This window comes from Trichosurus vulpecula, chromosome 3, assembly GCF_011100635.1.
Source record: "Trichosurus vulpecula isolate mTriVul1 chromosome 3, mTriVul1.pri, whole genome shotgun sequence".
Classification (NCBI taxonomy): Eukaryota; Metazoa; Chordata; class Mammalia; order Diprotodontia; family Phalangeridae; genus Trichosurus; species Trichosurus vulpecula.
The window spans coordinates 355,759,745-355,774,663 of NC_050575.1; the positions used below are offsets into that span (position 1 = coordinate 355,759,745).

The 14,919-nt window shown below is 37.0% G+C and overlaps 1 protein-coding gene across 1 annotated transcript in view; it reads left to right on the forward strand.

Moving 5' to 3' along the window:
* The window catches only part of MAP4K3 (mitogen-activated protein kinase kinase kinase kinase 3), a 213,323-nt gene that overhangs the window by 115,067 nt on the left and 83,337 nt on the right, over positions 1-14,919 (forward strand). The window contains 6 exon segments of the mRNA XM_036749371.1: positions 239-311; positions 3,871-4,002; positions 4,249-4,311; positions 4,393-4,474; positions 4,569-4,679; positions 13,727-13,805. Of these exon segments, the coding sequence (XP_036605266.1) occupies positions 239-311; positions 3,871-4,002; positions 4,249-4,311; positions 4,393-4,474; positions 4,569-4,679; positions 13,727-13,805 (540 nt within the window).

Here is a 14,919-nt window from a genome sequence, read left to right on the forward strand (position 1 = left end):
CCGTAGAAATTTAATTCATATGGGATTAGATGACAATCTTTAACGTGTATAAATTTGATGTTCTATATTTGCTTAAATAGCACAAATCATAAATAACAGTTTAGCCTTTCTACTAGGTTTCCGTTTGTTTAATTTAAAAGTATGATTTAAAATCCTTCTTTTGCATTTAGATTTTAAAAGTTTTCCTTGTAAAAACAATTCCCTTTTTTAACAATCTTCCTCCCTCTTTTTAAAATAGCTGATTTTGGAGTATCTGCACAGATAACAGCTACAATTGCCAAACGGAAATCTTTCATTGGCACACCATATTGGTAATTTTATTTTAATTGAATTTGAATATTAGTTATATTTGAGTTTGTTTTACAAAACATTTTCCTTCTGGATCAGAAAAAAAATAAACTGGATATTTGGAATTTCTAGGAACAGATCGAAAAGATAGTTAAATCAAGAGGAAAAAAACCAAATGTGACTTTTACATTTTTTTTTAAAAGCATGTGAAGCAGAAATACTGTGTTAGTGATATAAGACAGAAATACTGCCTACAACTGACAAATATAGGCATTGGAGTTTTATTAACTTATAAGAGGGAATAGGAAAATATTTCTGCCACTGGAAGTATTCCAACAAAACTCTGTAATGATAATGCATATTACCAGTTAACTGTGGGCCAGCATCACATCACACTTATGTGATCACTATTATAGTAATCAAACTAATCTCTTTATCTCTACTTTTTCCCACTATACCTGATTTCTTCTGAATGATATTCTGTTTTCTATTGAAATAAATCCTAACTTCCTTAGCATTGCTTTAAAGAATTTGGTCCACATTTGCCTTTCCAGCCTTTATCTTCCACTATTCTCATCTAAGAACTATCCTCTTTAACAAAAGTAGCCTGCTCATCATTCTCAGAATGCATTCCTTCCTCTGGGCTTTCCTTTAAAGAATTCTCTCCTTTTCCATGCCCTGTTGCCCTGCCTTATGTATTCTACTTAAGCCCCACCCTTTTTATAAGGTCCCTCATGTTGGGTCTCATCTCTGCCAGAAACCATTCCCAGGGTCTTTAATACCTCCTGCCATCCTCTCTTCTCTAAGGTCTTATAGGACTTAAGGCCTGTAAGCCTTGGAGAGGCCAAGTGGGGCAATTGAAGCAACATTGAACTTGAGATCAAGAGAGACCCAAGGTCAAGTGTCCATGCAGATACTCACTGCTTGTGGGATTATGGGCAGCTGACTTCATCTGTTTAAGCTCCTTTTGTCATATATAAAATGAAGGTGATAACTGTAGTGCTGACTTCACAGAAATCTTGTAAAGATTAAAGGAGATATTGTTTGTAAAGGTCCCATAGCTGTTGCCATCATCATTTGGCATTCATTACGTTATCATTATTGGGGGTGGGGAGGTGTGATAAATTCTTGTATTCTGTCTCTTCAGTTAAATAATAAATTAGAGGCTTTTCCATTCATGTGTCCATGTTCCCAAAGATAGTAATCCTACAAAGACTAGCAGCACAGTAAATGCTGGTTGTGGATGATGCTTATATCTTAGACTAATTTTATGAGACTGTTTGTCCAGTGTCCACCTTGCTTCAGGAATGTATTAATACTAAAACACATAGAGTGAATGCACTTGTTAAATTTAATTAATCATAGGATTTAGAATTGGAAGGGAGTTGAGAATATTTAGTCCAAATCTCTTTTATTCTTATTTAAACCTATTAAATTATAGTAAGATAGTTTATTGTTTTTAATGTTCTTTCTTAAAACCTTTTTCTATTGACAAAGGAGATAATTATTCTTTCACTAAACAGGAACCTTTTAAAATTTTTACTGTTACAGTAATCCAGCTAAGGCAAATTAAAATTACAAAATTAAGCTTTACTATAATTTAAATTAGGACAGCTAGGTGGCACAGTGGATAGAGCACTGGGCTTGGAATCAGAAAGACTCATCTTCCTAAGTTCAAATCCTTCTCAGACGCTTGCTAGTTTTGTGATTCAGGGCAAGTCACTTAACCCCATTTGCCTCAGTTTCTTCATCTGTAAAGTGAGCTGGAGAAGAAAATGGCAAACCACTCCAGTTTCTTTGCCAAGAAAACCCCCGTTGGGGTCATGAAGAGTGAGATGCAGCTGAAACAACTGAACAATTTCATAGTTTAAATCACAGATACATTCATAAATCCATATAAATCAATTGGATTAACTTCAGGCAGAATTATAAATTAGTAGAAGTTTGTTTTTGTCAGTTTTAGAAATTTTCACTTCTAATTCTTTTCTTCTCTAGACCAGGCTTTACCGTTCTCCCATCCTTCCACCCCTCTTGTCTATATTATGTCTGCCTTTTGAACAAAAATTCCCTATCAAGTTGTTAGTTGTTTTGGCTTTAAAATGTTTTCCCTCCTAGAATATTTGTATTTAGAATCTCTTGGTCTTTTAAAATACCTTCAAGTGTTCACCTCATATCCAAGTCAATCAATCAACAATCATTTGCTTATCACCTACTTTACACTTAAAGATCTTCTGGAAATAGTAGAATCAGATGCTTAATTAGTGCTTTTGCACCAGATTTAATTTGGGAGTTTTGGTCCCTCCTAAGTGGAAAAGAGTGAATTCTGATAATGGACTTTCTGGCATCATACAAGTAGCAGAGATATGTTTTGGGAAGCATGGTTTCTAAAGATCCTTAAAATTTCATTATTTAGGTGACTGTTGTAAGGCCACCCTATTTAAAATGCCAATTTGGAATGTAAAAGAGGAATGGAGATCTCATTTTTCATTATAAAATTGTGGACTTTGAGCATTTTTTTACATCTGTAAAGAACAGTACCTAAATATTTTATTTGATCTGATAAATTTTTTGTTCAATTATTTTTCTTTTCAGTTGCAAATTCTCTTTCCCCCAATCCCCCTCCATTAAGAAAGCAAGAAACAAAAAACATACTATAAATTTTATGTATATGTGTATATATGTGTGTATATGTGCATGTGTGTGTGTGTGTATGGGGGGGGAGAGAGTTATGCAAAACAAATTTGATAGAGCTATAATTAGAACAAAGCTGTATCAAATTTAAAGGTAACAAACATTCCAATGTAAAATTCGATGACAATTTAATTCCTCCAAATAATTTTTTTAAAGAGGATACATTGGGGCAGCTAGGTGGTGCAGTGAGTAGAGCACCAGCCCTGGAGTCAGGAGGACCTGGGTTCAAATCCAGCCTCAGACACTTGACACACTTACTAGCTGTGTGACCTTGGACAAGTCACTTAACCCCAATTGCCCTGCCTTCCCACCTCAACCAAAAAAAAATGCCAAGAAGATACATTAATTTTTGTAAACTTTTCAAAAATTTCTTATTTGCTACTAAGTAGGATGGTTAAGAAAAAATAAAGTATTTTTGCAAAGTATCTTATGTAGGTGATCTTTATTCTAATTATAAATCATTGTCTATTTGACTGTGTCCACATGTTAACAATTCTAAGGGTTATAATGAAAAATTTAGTCATCCAGCTGTGGGTCGTCCTGATGCCAAACAGCTAGTATGAGTAAATTTTTCTTTAAACTGACTTAGACCATGAGTTGGGCATCATTCAGATTGAGTGATCATCAGGGCTCAGTCCTAGAGCTCCCGTTGTCTAAGCCAGCCAGTTTAGACAGTGTCAAAGGAAAATACTAGAGCAGAGAAAAGGGAAGAAAGCAAATCTTTAAAAAGATTTGGGACACGTCAGGGTATCTTGAATGTATAGAAAATTAGATCTATAAAACAAAAGTATATCAAACTTAAAGGGAAAAACGATTTCTAAATATCGTAAATGGTTTTTTTGTCTGTGGAGGAAAACATGAAATAAACATTTATTGTAATATACTCCTCAGGATGGCTCCTGAAGTAGCTGCAGTTGAAAGGAAGGGTGGCTACAACCAGCTCTGTGACCTGTGGGCCGTGGGGATAACTGCGATAGAGCTTGCAGAACTCCAGCCTCCCATGTTTGATTTGCATCCAATGAGGTTAGTTTTGTTTCTTTTTTTCCTCTAAAAAAAAAAAAGAGGGAACATGTATTTTTATATAAAAATCAGATGCTTAAATGAGAATTTTACAAAAGTATTTATAATCTACAGGTAATTTCTCTAATTTTGGTCTTCCTAAGTTGCAAATAAATACAACTGAAATTTTCATAGTAAATTCATTTAACGATGTGAAATTTATTAGAAATAATTAATATCATTGGCTAACAATTTATTATTAATTTTTAGAGCATTGTTCTTAATGACAAAAAGCAACTTTCAGCCACCAAAGCTAAAGGACAAAATGAAATGGTAAGTATTTTCTTGATGTTCACTTAAATGTTTATGTGACTTAACTATAAATGCTCATAATGCCATTGTTTAATTTATTAGGTCAAATAGTTTTCATCATTTTGTGAAAATGGCACTTACCAAAAATCCAAAAAAAAGGCCAACAGCTGAAAAGTTACTGCAGGTATTTTGTTTTCTGAATATTTCTGTCTTTAGGTAAAAAGTCACCCACTTACGTTTTTAATATACTTTACTTCTTGTTTCCTCTTATCTCATAGCACCCCTTTGTCACACAACCTTTAACCCGATCTTTGGCTATTGAACTTTTGGACAAAGTGAATAATCCAGATCATACTACTTACCATGATTTTGATGATGATGATCCTGAGGTAAGACTGTTCTACTCCCCACTCAGTATTCATTGTCTCTTTCTCACCCTACCTCTCCCCAAAAGGAAATATATTATTTTTTCTCCATTAAAAATTGTTGACATTTTAAAATGTTTATTCGTATCTACAGTTCATAGCTATAATCAACTCTGATATTTATTGGTAGGTGATATTTTATATACTTATTCAAAATTAGGCTGAAATTATCAAGGAAGTCTAGAAATAAAACAGTGAATAAAAAGATGGCATCAGTTGTAGGATTTAGTCTAAGTAAATTACTCTTAGAAAATGCTTGCTAACCCATTAATATTGAGAGTCAATGCAGAAAAAGTTAAAAAGCACTGTATTTAGACTCAGAGATCCTGGGTTCAAATCCTGGCTTTGCTGCCATTACCTTCTTTGGACAAGTCTCTTAACCTTAATGAATCTCAGATTCCTCAGCTATAAAATGAGACAGACTTGTTTACCACTGAGATTTTTTTGTAAGTCCATGAAGATCCTGTAGAATTATTATTTTTTGATGATGTAATGAAGGAAGCAAATCAGAAATTCTCTCTTTAAAAAGAGGAGCCAAATAACATATGCCCCTGCCAAACTTGGAAATAGACTTTACCCCTTTCCTTTGCAAAAAGAGTCCTATCCTCCCATTTTTAGCCTACTTCTTACTAAATCGATTTGGAAGGAGCAGTAATTACAACTCATTGCTCCAGATAGAAGAGCTCCAGAAAAGATCCTTGATGGGCTTGTACAGAATGCAGTTGACTCATTTAGTCCATGTGTTAGAGAACAAGTTCAGAAATTAAGGGAAGTTTCACAGCTAACGCTCGTAGTAACAGTGACTCTGAAAAGCTCCTGTTCCCTATCATGACCCAGGTAATAGTAGCTGTCAGCTGAAGTAGTCAATACAGCCATGCCCCGGGTATCTGTTTTAAGCAGCAGCAAACTAAAGGAAGCCAATGGCTTCATTGGCCTTGCTAGAGGAAATTCAGTTTTTAATAATGAAAGCTACAGAAAGACTTCCCCAGGTTCCTGAGAGTACAAATGAGCTTTTTTATTCCCATATGGACAGTGCAATCTAGAGGAAAAAAGTGTTCTGTTTATAGTTTGAGGGCCTGGGATCCAGTGCTGGCTTTGATGCTCACCACCATTGTGACTTTGGGCAAGTCAGTGACCCTCTCTGGGCCTCAGTCTTCAGAGAAATAAAAGGAGATGACTGCACCAGGTGCCCCTTCCAAATCCTTTCAAGTTGTCATCCTAAGATCGACACAGATCTGAGGTTATGCTTGATTTTGAGATGACCATCTTGGGGGAAGGAACCGTGTCTTGTAAGGCATATGTAGAGACTTCTCCAGAGTAATCTGCTAAATTACCTTTCAGTGGGATCTTTCATTTTTACTATTTAGTTCTTCTCTTGATTAATTTTAAGGTGTGGTTTTTAACATAGGAGAGAAATGAATTGAATTTAGCAAATTTCTGTGCTAGGGTGGAAATTACTTTGTGTTCTTATGAATCTAGAATTTCAGTGAAATTACTTTGTGTTCTTATGAATCTAGAATTTCAGTTGTAAGCTTCTGCAGATGATAGCTGGGAGATAATGCTTATAAGAATCAAAATGCGCCTGAAGGAAAATAGCTTTTTCACAGCTTGGGCAACTAGGTGGTACAGTGGATAGAGTGCTGGGCCTCATTCAAACTATTTATTTTATGAAGTGTTCCTGCTTAAAGTTACATCCTGTCCTCTGTAAGGTGTTATAAGCAAGTTTCTATTCTAAAACAAAATTGCCTATGGCTGTCATCTCTTTCCACTTAGCCAGGAAATCGTGTTTTCTGACTAAGGGCCCCTTTAGGCTCTTCTCTTCTTGTTTTGGCAGTGGATTTGCAATGCATAAACTTAGATATAATATTATTAGACTCTATGTCAGTGTGCTCCATGTCTTACCCCTCTTCTAAACTTAACTACTTGGGTTGAGGGCATTCCAGTCACCCAAATTCGCAACCTTGGAATATATTGGAATATATATGTATATATATAATTTCAACTTCACATTTTCTTTCACTTTATAAATCCAGTCATTTGCCATATCTTGTCATTTTCACCTCAGTCAGTAAGCTAATTAAGTTACTTACATGTAGACCTTTAAGTAGCTAGGTGACCAGGAGTCAGAAACACCCAAGATTCAGATTTGGCCACAGATACTTACTAGATGCGTGTATGTGGGCAAGTCATTTAACCTTTGTTTGCCTCGGTTTCTTCAACTATAAAATGGGGACAATAACACTTCTCAGAGTTGTCATAAAGATCAAATGAGATATTTGTAAAATGCTTAATTAGCACAGTGCCTAGCCCTCAGTATATGCTATATAAATGCTTATTCTCATCCTTCCCCACTGCTGTGTTCTAGGCACTGTCTTAAGCACTGGGACACAAAAAGAAGCAAAAGGCAGTCCCTGCCCTTGAGGAGCTTACAATCTAGTGGGGAAGACAGCAAGCAAAGACATTTGTATAAACAAGCTATATATAGGATAAATAGGAAATAATTGAAAGAGAGAGGGCACTAGAATTAAGAGTGATTAGGGGGTGCAGCTAGGTGGTGCAGTGAGTAGAGCACCAGCCCTGGAGTCAGGAGGACCTGAGTTCCAATTCGGCCTCAGACACTTGACACACTTACTAGCTGTGTGACCTTGGGCAAGTCACTTAACTCCAATTGTCCTGCCTTCCCCCCTCAAAAAAAAAGTGATTGGGAAAGGCTTCCTGAAGAAGATAAGATTTTAGTTGGGATTTCAGTAAGCAGAGATTAAGAGGGAGAGCATTATAGGCATTGGAGGCAGCCAGAGAAAACACCTCAAACTGAGAGGTGGGTGCCTTGGTCCTTGAAGATGTGAGAAGACTGGAAAAGTGTTAAGCAGTAGGAATGGGGACTAAGTTATAAAAGACTTTGATCACCAAATAGGGTTTTGTAGTTGATTCTGGAGGTGATAGAGAGTCACTGGAATTTATTGAGTGAAAGGGAGGGAGACATGATCAGACCCAAACTTTGGGAAAATCACTTTGGTGGCTGAATGGAGAATAGATTGTTTTGGGAGACACTTGAGGCTGGCAGACCCACCAGCAAGCTATTGCAAGTCCAAGCATGAAGTGATGAAGGCCAACAGCAGGGTGTTGCCAGTATGAGAGGAGAGAAGGTGGCATATTTGAGAGAAATTACAAAGAAGAAATCAGTAGGCCTTGACAACAGAATGAATTGGGGGGGCGGGGATTGGAGATATAGGAATTAAGAAGAACATCCAAGTTGCAAACTTGAGGACTTGAAGGATGTTCTGGCCCTCTACAGCAGCAGGGAAGTTAGGAGTAGAGAGTAGTTTAGGGGGAAAGATAATGAGTTCAGGTTGGGACATGTTGAACTTGGACATGCAATTTGAGATGTCTGAAAGGCAGCTGGGAGTGCAAGACTGGAAGTCAGCAGAGAGATTAGGACAGAATAGGTAGATTTGAGAATCATCAGCATAGAGATGATAATTAAATCTTTAGGAGCTAATATCTTTACAAAATGAAATAGTATAGAAGGAGAAGAGTAGAAGGCCCAGAAAAGAGATTTATGTGACACCAATGATAAGTGGGCAGGACCTGGATGAAAATCCATCAAACAAGATTGAAAAGGAGTAGGTTTGATAGCTAGGAAAACCAGGAGAAAGTGGTATCCTGAAAAGCTAGAGAGAAGAGGGTATCAGTGATATTAGCAGTGTTAAGAACCACAGAGAGATCAAACAGATCACTGCATTTATCAGTCAGGAGATCATTGGTAACTTTGGAGAGAGCAGCTTTGGTGAAATGTAAGGTCAGATGCTATATTGTAGGGACTTAAGAGAATGAGAGGAAAAGAAGTAGAAGCACCTGTTGTAGACTGACTTTCAAGAAATTTGGCCACAAAGGATAGAAGAGATGTAGGAAGATAGTTGCCCAAGGGGGAAGGATCAAATGAGGATTTTTTTTTTTTTGAGGATGGAGGAGACATGAACATGTTTGTAGGCAGCAAGCAAGGAGCCAGTAGACAAGGAGAAGTTGAAGATAAGTGATAGAGTGGAGGTGTTGGAGAGTGCAGTCTCTTGGCTTTGGATGGTGACCTAGAGGTGTTTAGAATCTTGGATGTATAGAGTATGACCAGGTATGGATGTTAATTATTAAGTGGAAGGCTTTATTTGTTTTCCCAGAGGAGGTTGCAGGTTTGGCAGGAGATAGAAACCACACAGCCAAATGAGAGGCCCCATTTCACTACTGAAACCTGGAGTTTAGGCAGGAGAGAACAGCAGGAGAAGGAAGTTCCATCCCCATCAGTTTTGCCCTTCCTCAGTTCTTGGGGAAGATCCACAGTAGTTCTTGCATCTGTCTTCTCTTAGTGCCTGTGGATACCACGCAAGTTGAAGCTTTCTTTACTTCTTACCTCAATGTTGAAATAACGAATTAATTGGTCTCAAATCTTTTCACCCTCCATTCTTTTCTCCACCCAACTGCCAAAGTTCTGGACTGACCATTTTATTCCCCTGTTTGATAAATTCCAGTGGTTCCCTATTATTTCTAGGATCAAATATTAGCTTCTCTGTTTAGTTTGTAAAAACCTTTCAAATCCTAAGCTGTAACCTGTGTTTCCAACCTCTTGTATATTATGTTATATTACTTCTCTTCCCATGCTCTGTGGTCCAGTCAGACTGGCTTTCTCTCTCTTCCTCAAATAGGACATTCTATTTCCAGTCTCTCTCCTTGTACTTACTGTTCCCCATTACTGGAGTGCACCCATTTCATCTCTGACTTATAATTTTTTTTTCCTTCTAAATTCATCTTAAGTACCGTTTTCTGTAGAAAACCTTTCCTGTCCCACTTCCCTCCTATCCCCACTTCCACCTCACCCACCACCAAATTACCTTATATTTTGTACATTTTTATATAAACATGTTGTCTCCTCCAGTGAAATATAAACTTGAGGAAGAACTGTTGCATTTTTATCATTTGTCTTCACCACCTGGGATAGTGACTGACACATACTGCCCCTGAATTGTAGTGTCTATCTAATCTATTCTGTGTACCAAAGTGACTTTTACTTTAACATAGTAATCCAGTCTCTGCTTAAAAATCTCCAAATAGAGGGAATTTACTACCTCTTCAAAGCATTCCATTCCACTTGGGATAGTTCTAATTGAGAATTTTGCCTGAAATTGAGCCTGAATTGGGCTCTTCACACCCTGTACCCATTGCTCTTGGTCCACCCTCTGGAGCCAGATAGTGCAAGTCCAGTCACTCCTCCACAGAACAACCCTTCAGGTACCTGAAAAGAATTATGATACTTCCCCATTTCCCCAGGCTCTTCTGCAGGCTAAACCCAGTTCTTTCAACTGATCTTCATATGACATGAACTCAAGTCCCTTCACCATCCTGGTGACCCTCCTGGACACTCTTCATCTTATGAAGTCTTTAAACCATGTCACCCAGTTATAAACACTAACTGCCAGATGAAGTCTGACAAGAAAAGGGCAGATTAAAATTAGACTTTAACATTCCTATTCGTAAAGGTTATGCACCTCTTTTAACAGAGCCCCTTTTCGGAACAACTACTGTCTATCCATGTCTCCCATTGTGAAGTTGATTTTTTTGTTCCCCAGTGCAAGACTTTCCATATATCCCTATAAAATATTATATTAGTGGTCTCATCGATGCTCTTTCCTGTCAGGATTCTTTGAGATCCTGACTCAGATATCTGTTGAGCTTGGTGTGATCTGCAAATTTGGTGAGCATAATATCTATACCTTTATCCAAGGCATTGATAAAAATGTTAAACATCACAGAACCAACCTCACATATCTCTGGAATATTCCACTGGAGACCTTATGTCACTTAAACATCGATAGCTTTTCTTTGAATCTGGCCATCTAACCAGTTCTGAATTCATATTACTGTATTACTGTCTATTCTCACTGTTCTCCACTAGAATTGTATGAGAAACATTATCCAAAGCTTTGGTAAAATGTACTATAAGCTACATCCATGTCATTCCCCTCATCTATACTAGTATTTAGTAATTATGTCAAAAAAAAAAAGAAGTCAGTTTAGTTTGCCATGTTGTTTCCAAGCGTCTGCTATTTCAGATCACTCTGCTGTGAATATTTTAGTACTGATGGGTCTTGCTTCATTGAATAACTTTCTTGGAGCATAATCTCAGCAGTGGACTCCCTGAGTTAAAGGGTATGAAAATTCTTTATGTTTTATTGCGTAATTCAAATGACTTTCCATAATGGTTGGATAGCTCAGTGACAAGTGAACTGGCTTAACTGTTTTCCCATAGTTTCACCAATATTTAATTTTTCCGTCTTTTGCCATCTTTGCTATTTTGATTGGATCAATGATACCTTAGAGGTGTGTTAATATGTATTTCTCTGATTATTTTGATTTTTAACACACTTATTAGAGATGCTTAATCCAAAGATTTTTTATTGCTGTATATTCTAGGTCCATTGATTTTATTTATGCAGAAGCACAAGTTTAGGATTCTTTTAAATTATAGCCTATATTACAAATTAATTGGCATTGTTTCTTTTATCATATTCTCTATCCCACAACTGATTATCAGTGTTTCCTTATCCATAGTCATGTACAATAAATATAACCTTCCATCCCCCTTTATCTTCTTTTAGATGTAATTTTTTATATTTACTGTGCATTTGGAAATTATAGCACATTTAGTATAAAATGCTGTCAAAATCATCCAGTTTTCTCAAGCTCTGTTTGAATAAAGAATTCTTTCGCTAATAGTTTGCTTAGGTTTATCAAACATACACTGGACTCCTGAATAAGCATGCTTCTTTTCTAATCTGTTTCACTGATCTATGTTTCTTTTTATTAACTAAAACCAGGTGGTTTTAATAATTACTTCTTTTGTAATATAAATCGATTGTAGTCCCATCACTTTCTTCTCATACTCTTGACCCCTCATGTCACCCTTTGAATTTTGTTATTATTTTATATAATTGTATACAGTTATCCCTTTAGTAATTTAATAATAATAATGTTTATATGGCACTTACTATATGCCAGACTCTGTGGGAAGCACTTTATAGTTATTTTCTCATTTGATCCTTACAACCTTGGGAGGTAGATGCTGTTATTTTTTTTGCAGGTGAGGCCACTGACATTGCCAGTTTTGTCTGGTGATTGTATGTGCTACTTGAGTTATTTAAGATGTCATTTCTTCTATTCCTCGGGGGGCTGAACTTTTTTCCCCAATTGATAAGTTGCAAGTTCTATGTCCTTTTTGATATATTGTCTGTATTCCTTTTATTATGTAGCCATTGGGAACTCCATGTTGAGCTTGAGCAGTTGTCAGTTCCTTGTGAATTTCATGGGATTGTACCATCATAGATTTAGAGCTGGAAGGGATGTTACGGATGTTATTATGGAAGGTGATAAATGTACACAAATATTATAATTCAAGATTTATACACAATTTCTTTTCTAGCCAAACTAGCTTACATGATGCTCCTTGTACATGGCATTCTGTCGCCAGGCTCCCCCTGTGTACAAATTCCTTCCTTTGCCTGAAATGATCTCCCTGCTCACCTCTACCTACCTAGCTCCTTTCAAAGCATAGGTCAAATGCCACTTCGTTCAAGAGGCCTGTACTGATTCCTCTTGTCGTTAGTACTGTTCATTCTGTGTCTGTCCTTTATCTATCTATAAACATGTCATGTCCAACCAGTAGAATGAAAAGTCTTCCTTGTGTTTGTATCACCACCGTCACTATACTGCCAGGCACATAGTAGACCCTTAACAAATGCTTGCTTACTTTGGATTGGAATGGCATAAATAGAAAGAAATTCAGTAAGAGATCTGAGCAGGGTAGGGGGTGATGAAGGAAGCTTTGTGGTGGAGATGGCTGGTGGATGGTTAGGATTTTAACTGGGATATATAGGAGGAATGAGAATATGGAGTTGAATTCCAGGTATGGGGGATGATGTAAGCAAATGTGCAAAAGTAAGAAGAGTGGGATGAGTTCAGCAACAGTAAATGTAAACATACACTTTAGCAGAATTCCACAGTTTAGGAGGAAAAGGTAGATCAGAACAAGTTTGGGAAAGAGTTTGCCCTTTAATCCCTTAGGCAATGGGGAACCATTGAACATTCTTAAGCGGGGGGTTATTATGATCATTGAAAACTGATATGATAGGAATTCTAGCATGGATAATAGAGGAAAAAATGAGTGGCAGTACACTGTTTAGAAAATTAATTACCTCTTGGAGTTGTGATGCTGGTTTCAGAATCAGAAGACCTTGGGTTCAAATCCTAGCTCCAGTACTTATTGACTTTGTTACTTTTGCCTCATTGGACCTTAGTTTCCACATCTTTAAAATGAAGATAATAGCATAGTTACTACCAGTCTCACAGGGTTTCCTTAAAGATAAAATGAAATAATGTAGATAAAGGTCTTTGTAAATTCTATGCTATAAAAATGGCGTGAATTATTATTCTCCATTATGACATTTCCCCTGCAGTTCTTAGATTGTAGCCTGTTCTCAGAAAAAAATTTTCTAAATGAGTATCTTCTCGAGTTCAATACTAACAGATCCCTAAATGAGTGTTTAGTTTTTCATGTTCTTTATAGGAAGTATTTAATCTCTTAAAGTTTTTAAGAGAGAGAGAGAGAGAGAGAGAGTGTGTGTGTGTGTGTGTGCGTGTGTGTGCGCGCGCGCGCACAAGCACATAGATGCAAAATATATTTGTTTTTATAGTTGTTTTAATATTGATTTTTAAAAACCTTAAAAATGTCACTTTCTGCTTCAGAACAAGTGAGAATTTAGGCCACGTAAGTATCATGAATTGTGATTTTTGTGTTTCCAGTTACATAAATTACTGGGCTTTTAAACAGTCACAGAAGTGCCATATTATCTTATTTGTATTTTCACTTAGAATGAAGAATTTATTCCAAATATAGGAAAATGCATGGACTAGTCTACATCTCTTATTATCAAAAGCTCTGCTTTTGTTCATTTTTTTCTCTTTCCTAGCCCCTGGTTGTTGTGCCTCACAGAATTCATTCGACAAGTAGAAATGTGAGAGAAGAAAAGACACGCTCTGAGATAAACTGTAAGCATACATTACACAGTTAATGCTACTTTAACATAATTTTTTCCCACTGAGCATTCAGCATTTTTCAAAATACTGATATATTATAGAGTAATTATAATCAAGACATCCAGGATACAAAGATAAAGTTATTGATAGTTATTATACTCAAGGAGTTTACATTCTAATTGACTTAAGTAAAACTTTTAAAATGTATTGCTTTGTCACAGCCTTTCTGGCTGTTGGGTTTTGTTTTGTTTTTGGCGGGGCGATTAGGGAGTAACAAACGTTTTTTACTAGCTATGTGGTAGCTTCTCCCACTAATACCTATCCACATCACTACTTGAAATCATTCCTTAACAGTAATAGCTTTCAGCAGCAGCCGTGGTATTGGTAATTGTTGTTCTTGTTGTACTCTTTATTTTATAGACTTCCCTTCCCCCGTCTCTGTATCTAATCTGTTTCCAAGGCCTGTTTCCCTTTGCAGCATCTCTCAGATATACCTTCTTATCTCCTCTGACACCACTGTCATCCTGGTGCAGGCCCCATCACCTCAGGCCTGCTCTATTGCAATAGCCAGCTAGTATGTTCTACCTGCCTCAAGTCTCTCTCTGCACCAATCCTTCGTCCACTTGGAAGTGACATTCCTAAAGCCCAGGTCTGACTATATCACCTCTCTCCTCAGTAAAGTGCAGTGATTCCCTATCACTTCCAGGATCAAATATAAAATCCTCTGGTATTCAAAGCCAGATGATTTTATATTTGATCCTGGAAGTGATAGGTAGTCACTGCACTTTATGGAGGAGAGATTCATCACTTGATTTGCCCCTGCCTTTCAGTCTTCTTAAACTTTATACCCCCATGTACCCTGTGATCCAGTGATACTGGCTGCCTCTTTGCTGTTCCTTGCACAAGGCATTCTATCTTTTAACTTTGGGCATTTTCCCTGACTGTCCCCCTGGACAGCCTGGAATTTTCTCCTGCCTCATTTCTGCTTCCTGGCTTTCCTGACTTCTTTCAAGTCCCAGCTAAAATTTCACCTTCTACAGGAAGCCTTTCCTGATCCCTTTGAGTGTTAGTGTCTTCCCCTTGTTGATTATTTCCTATTTATCAAGCAAAGAGCTTATTTTTACAG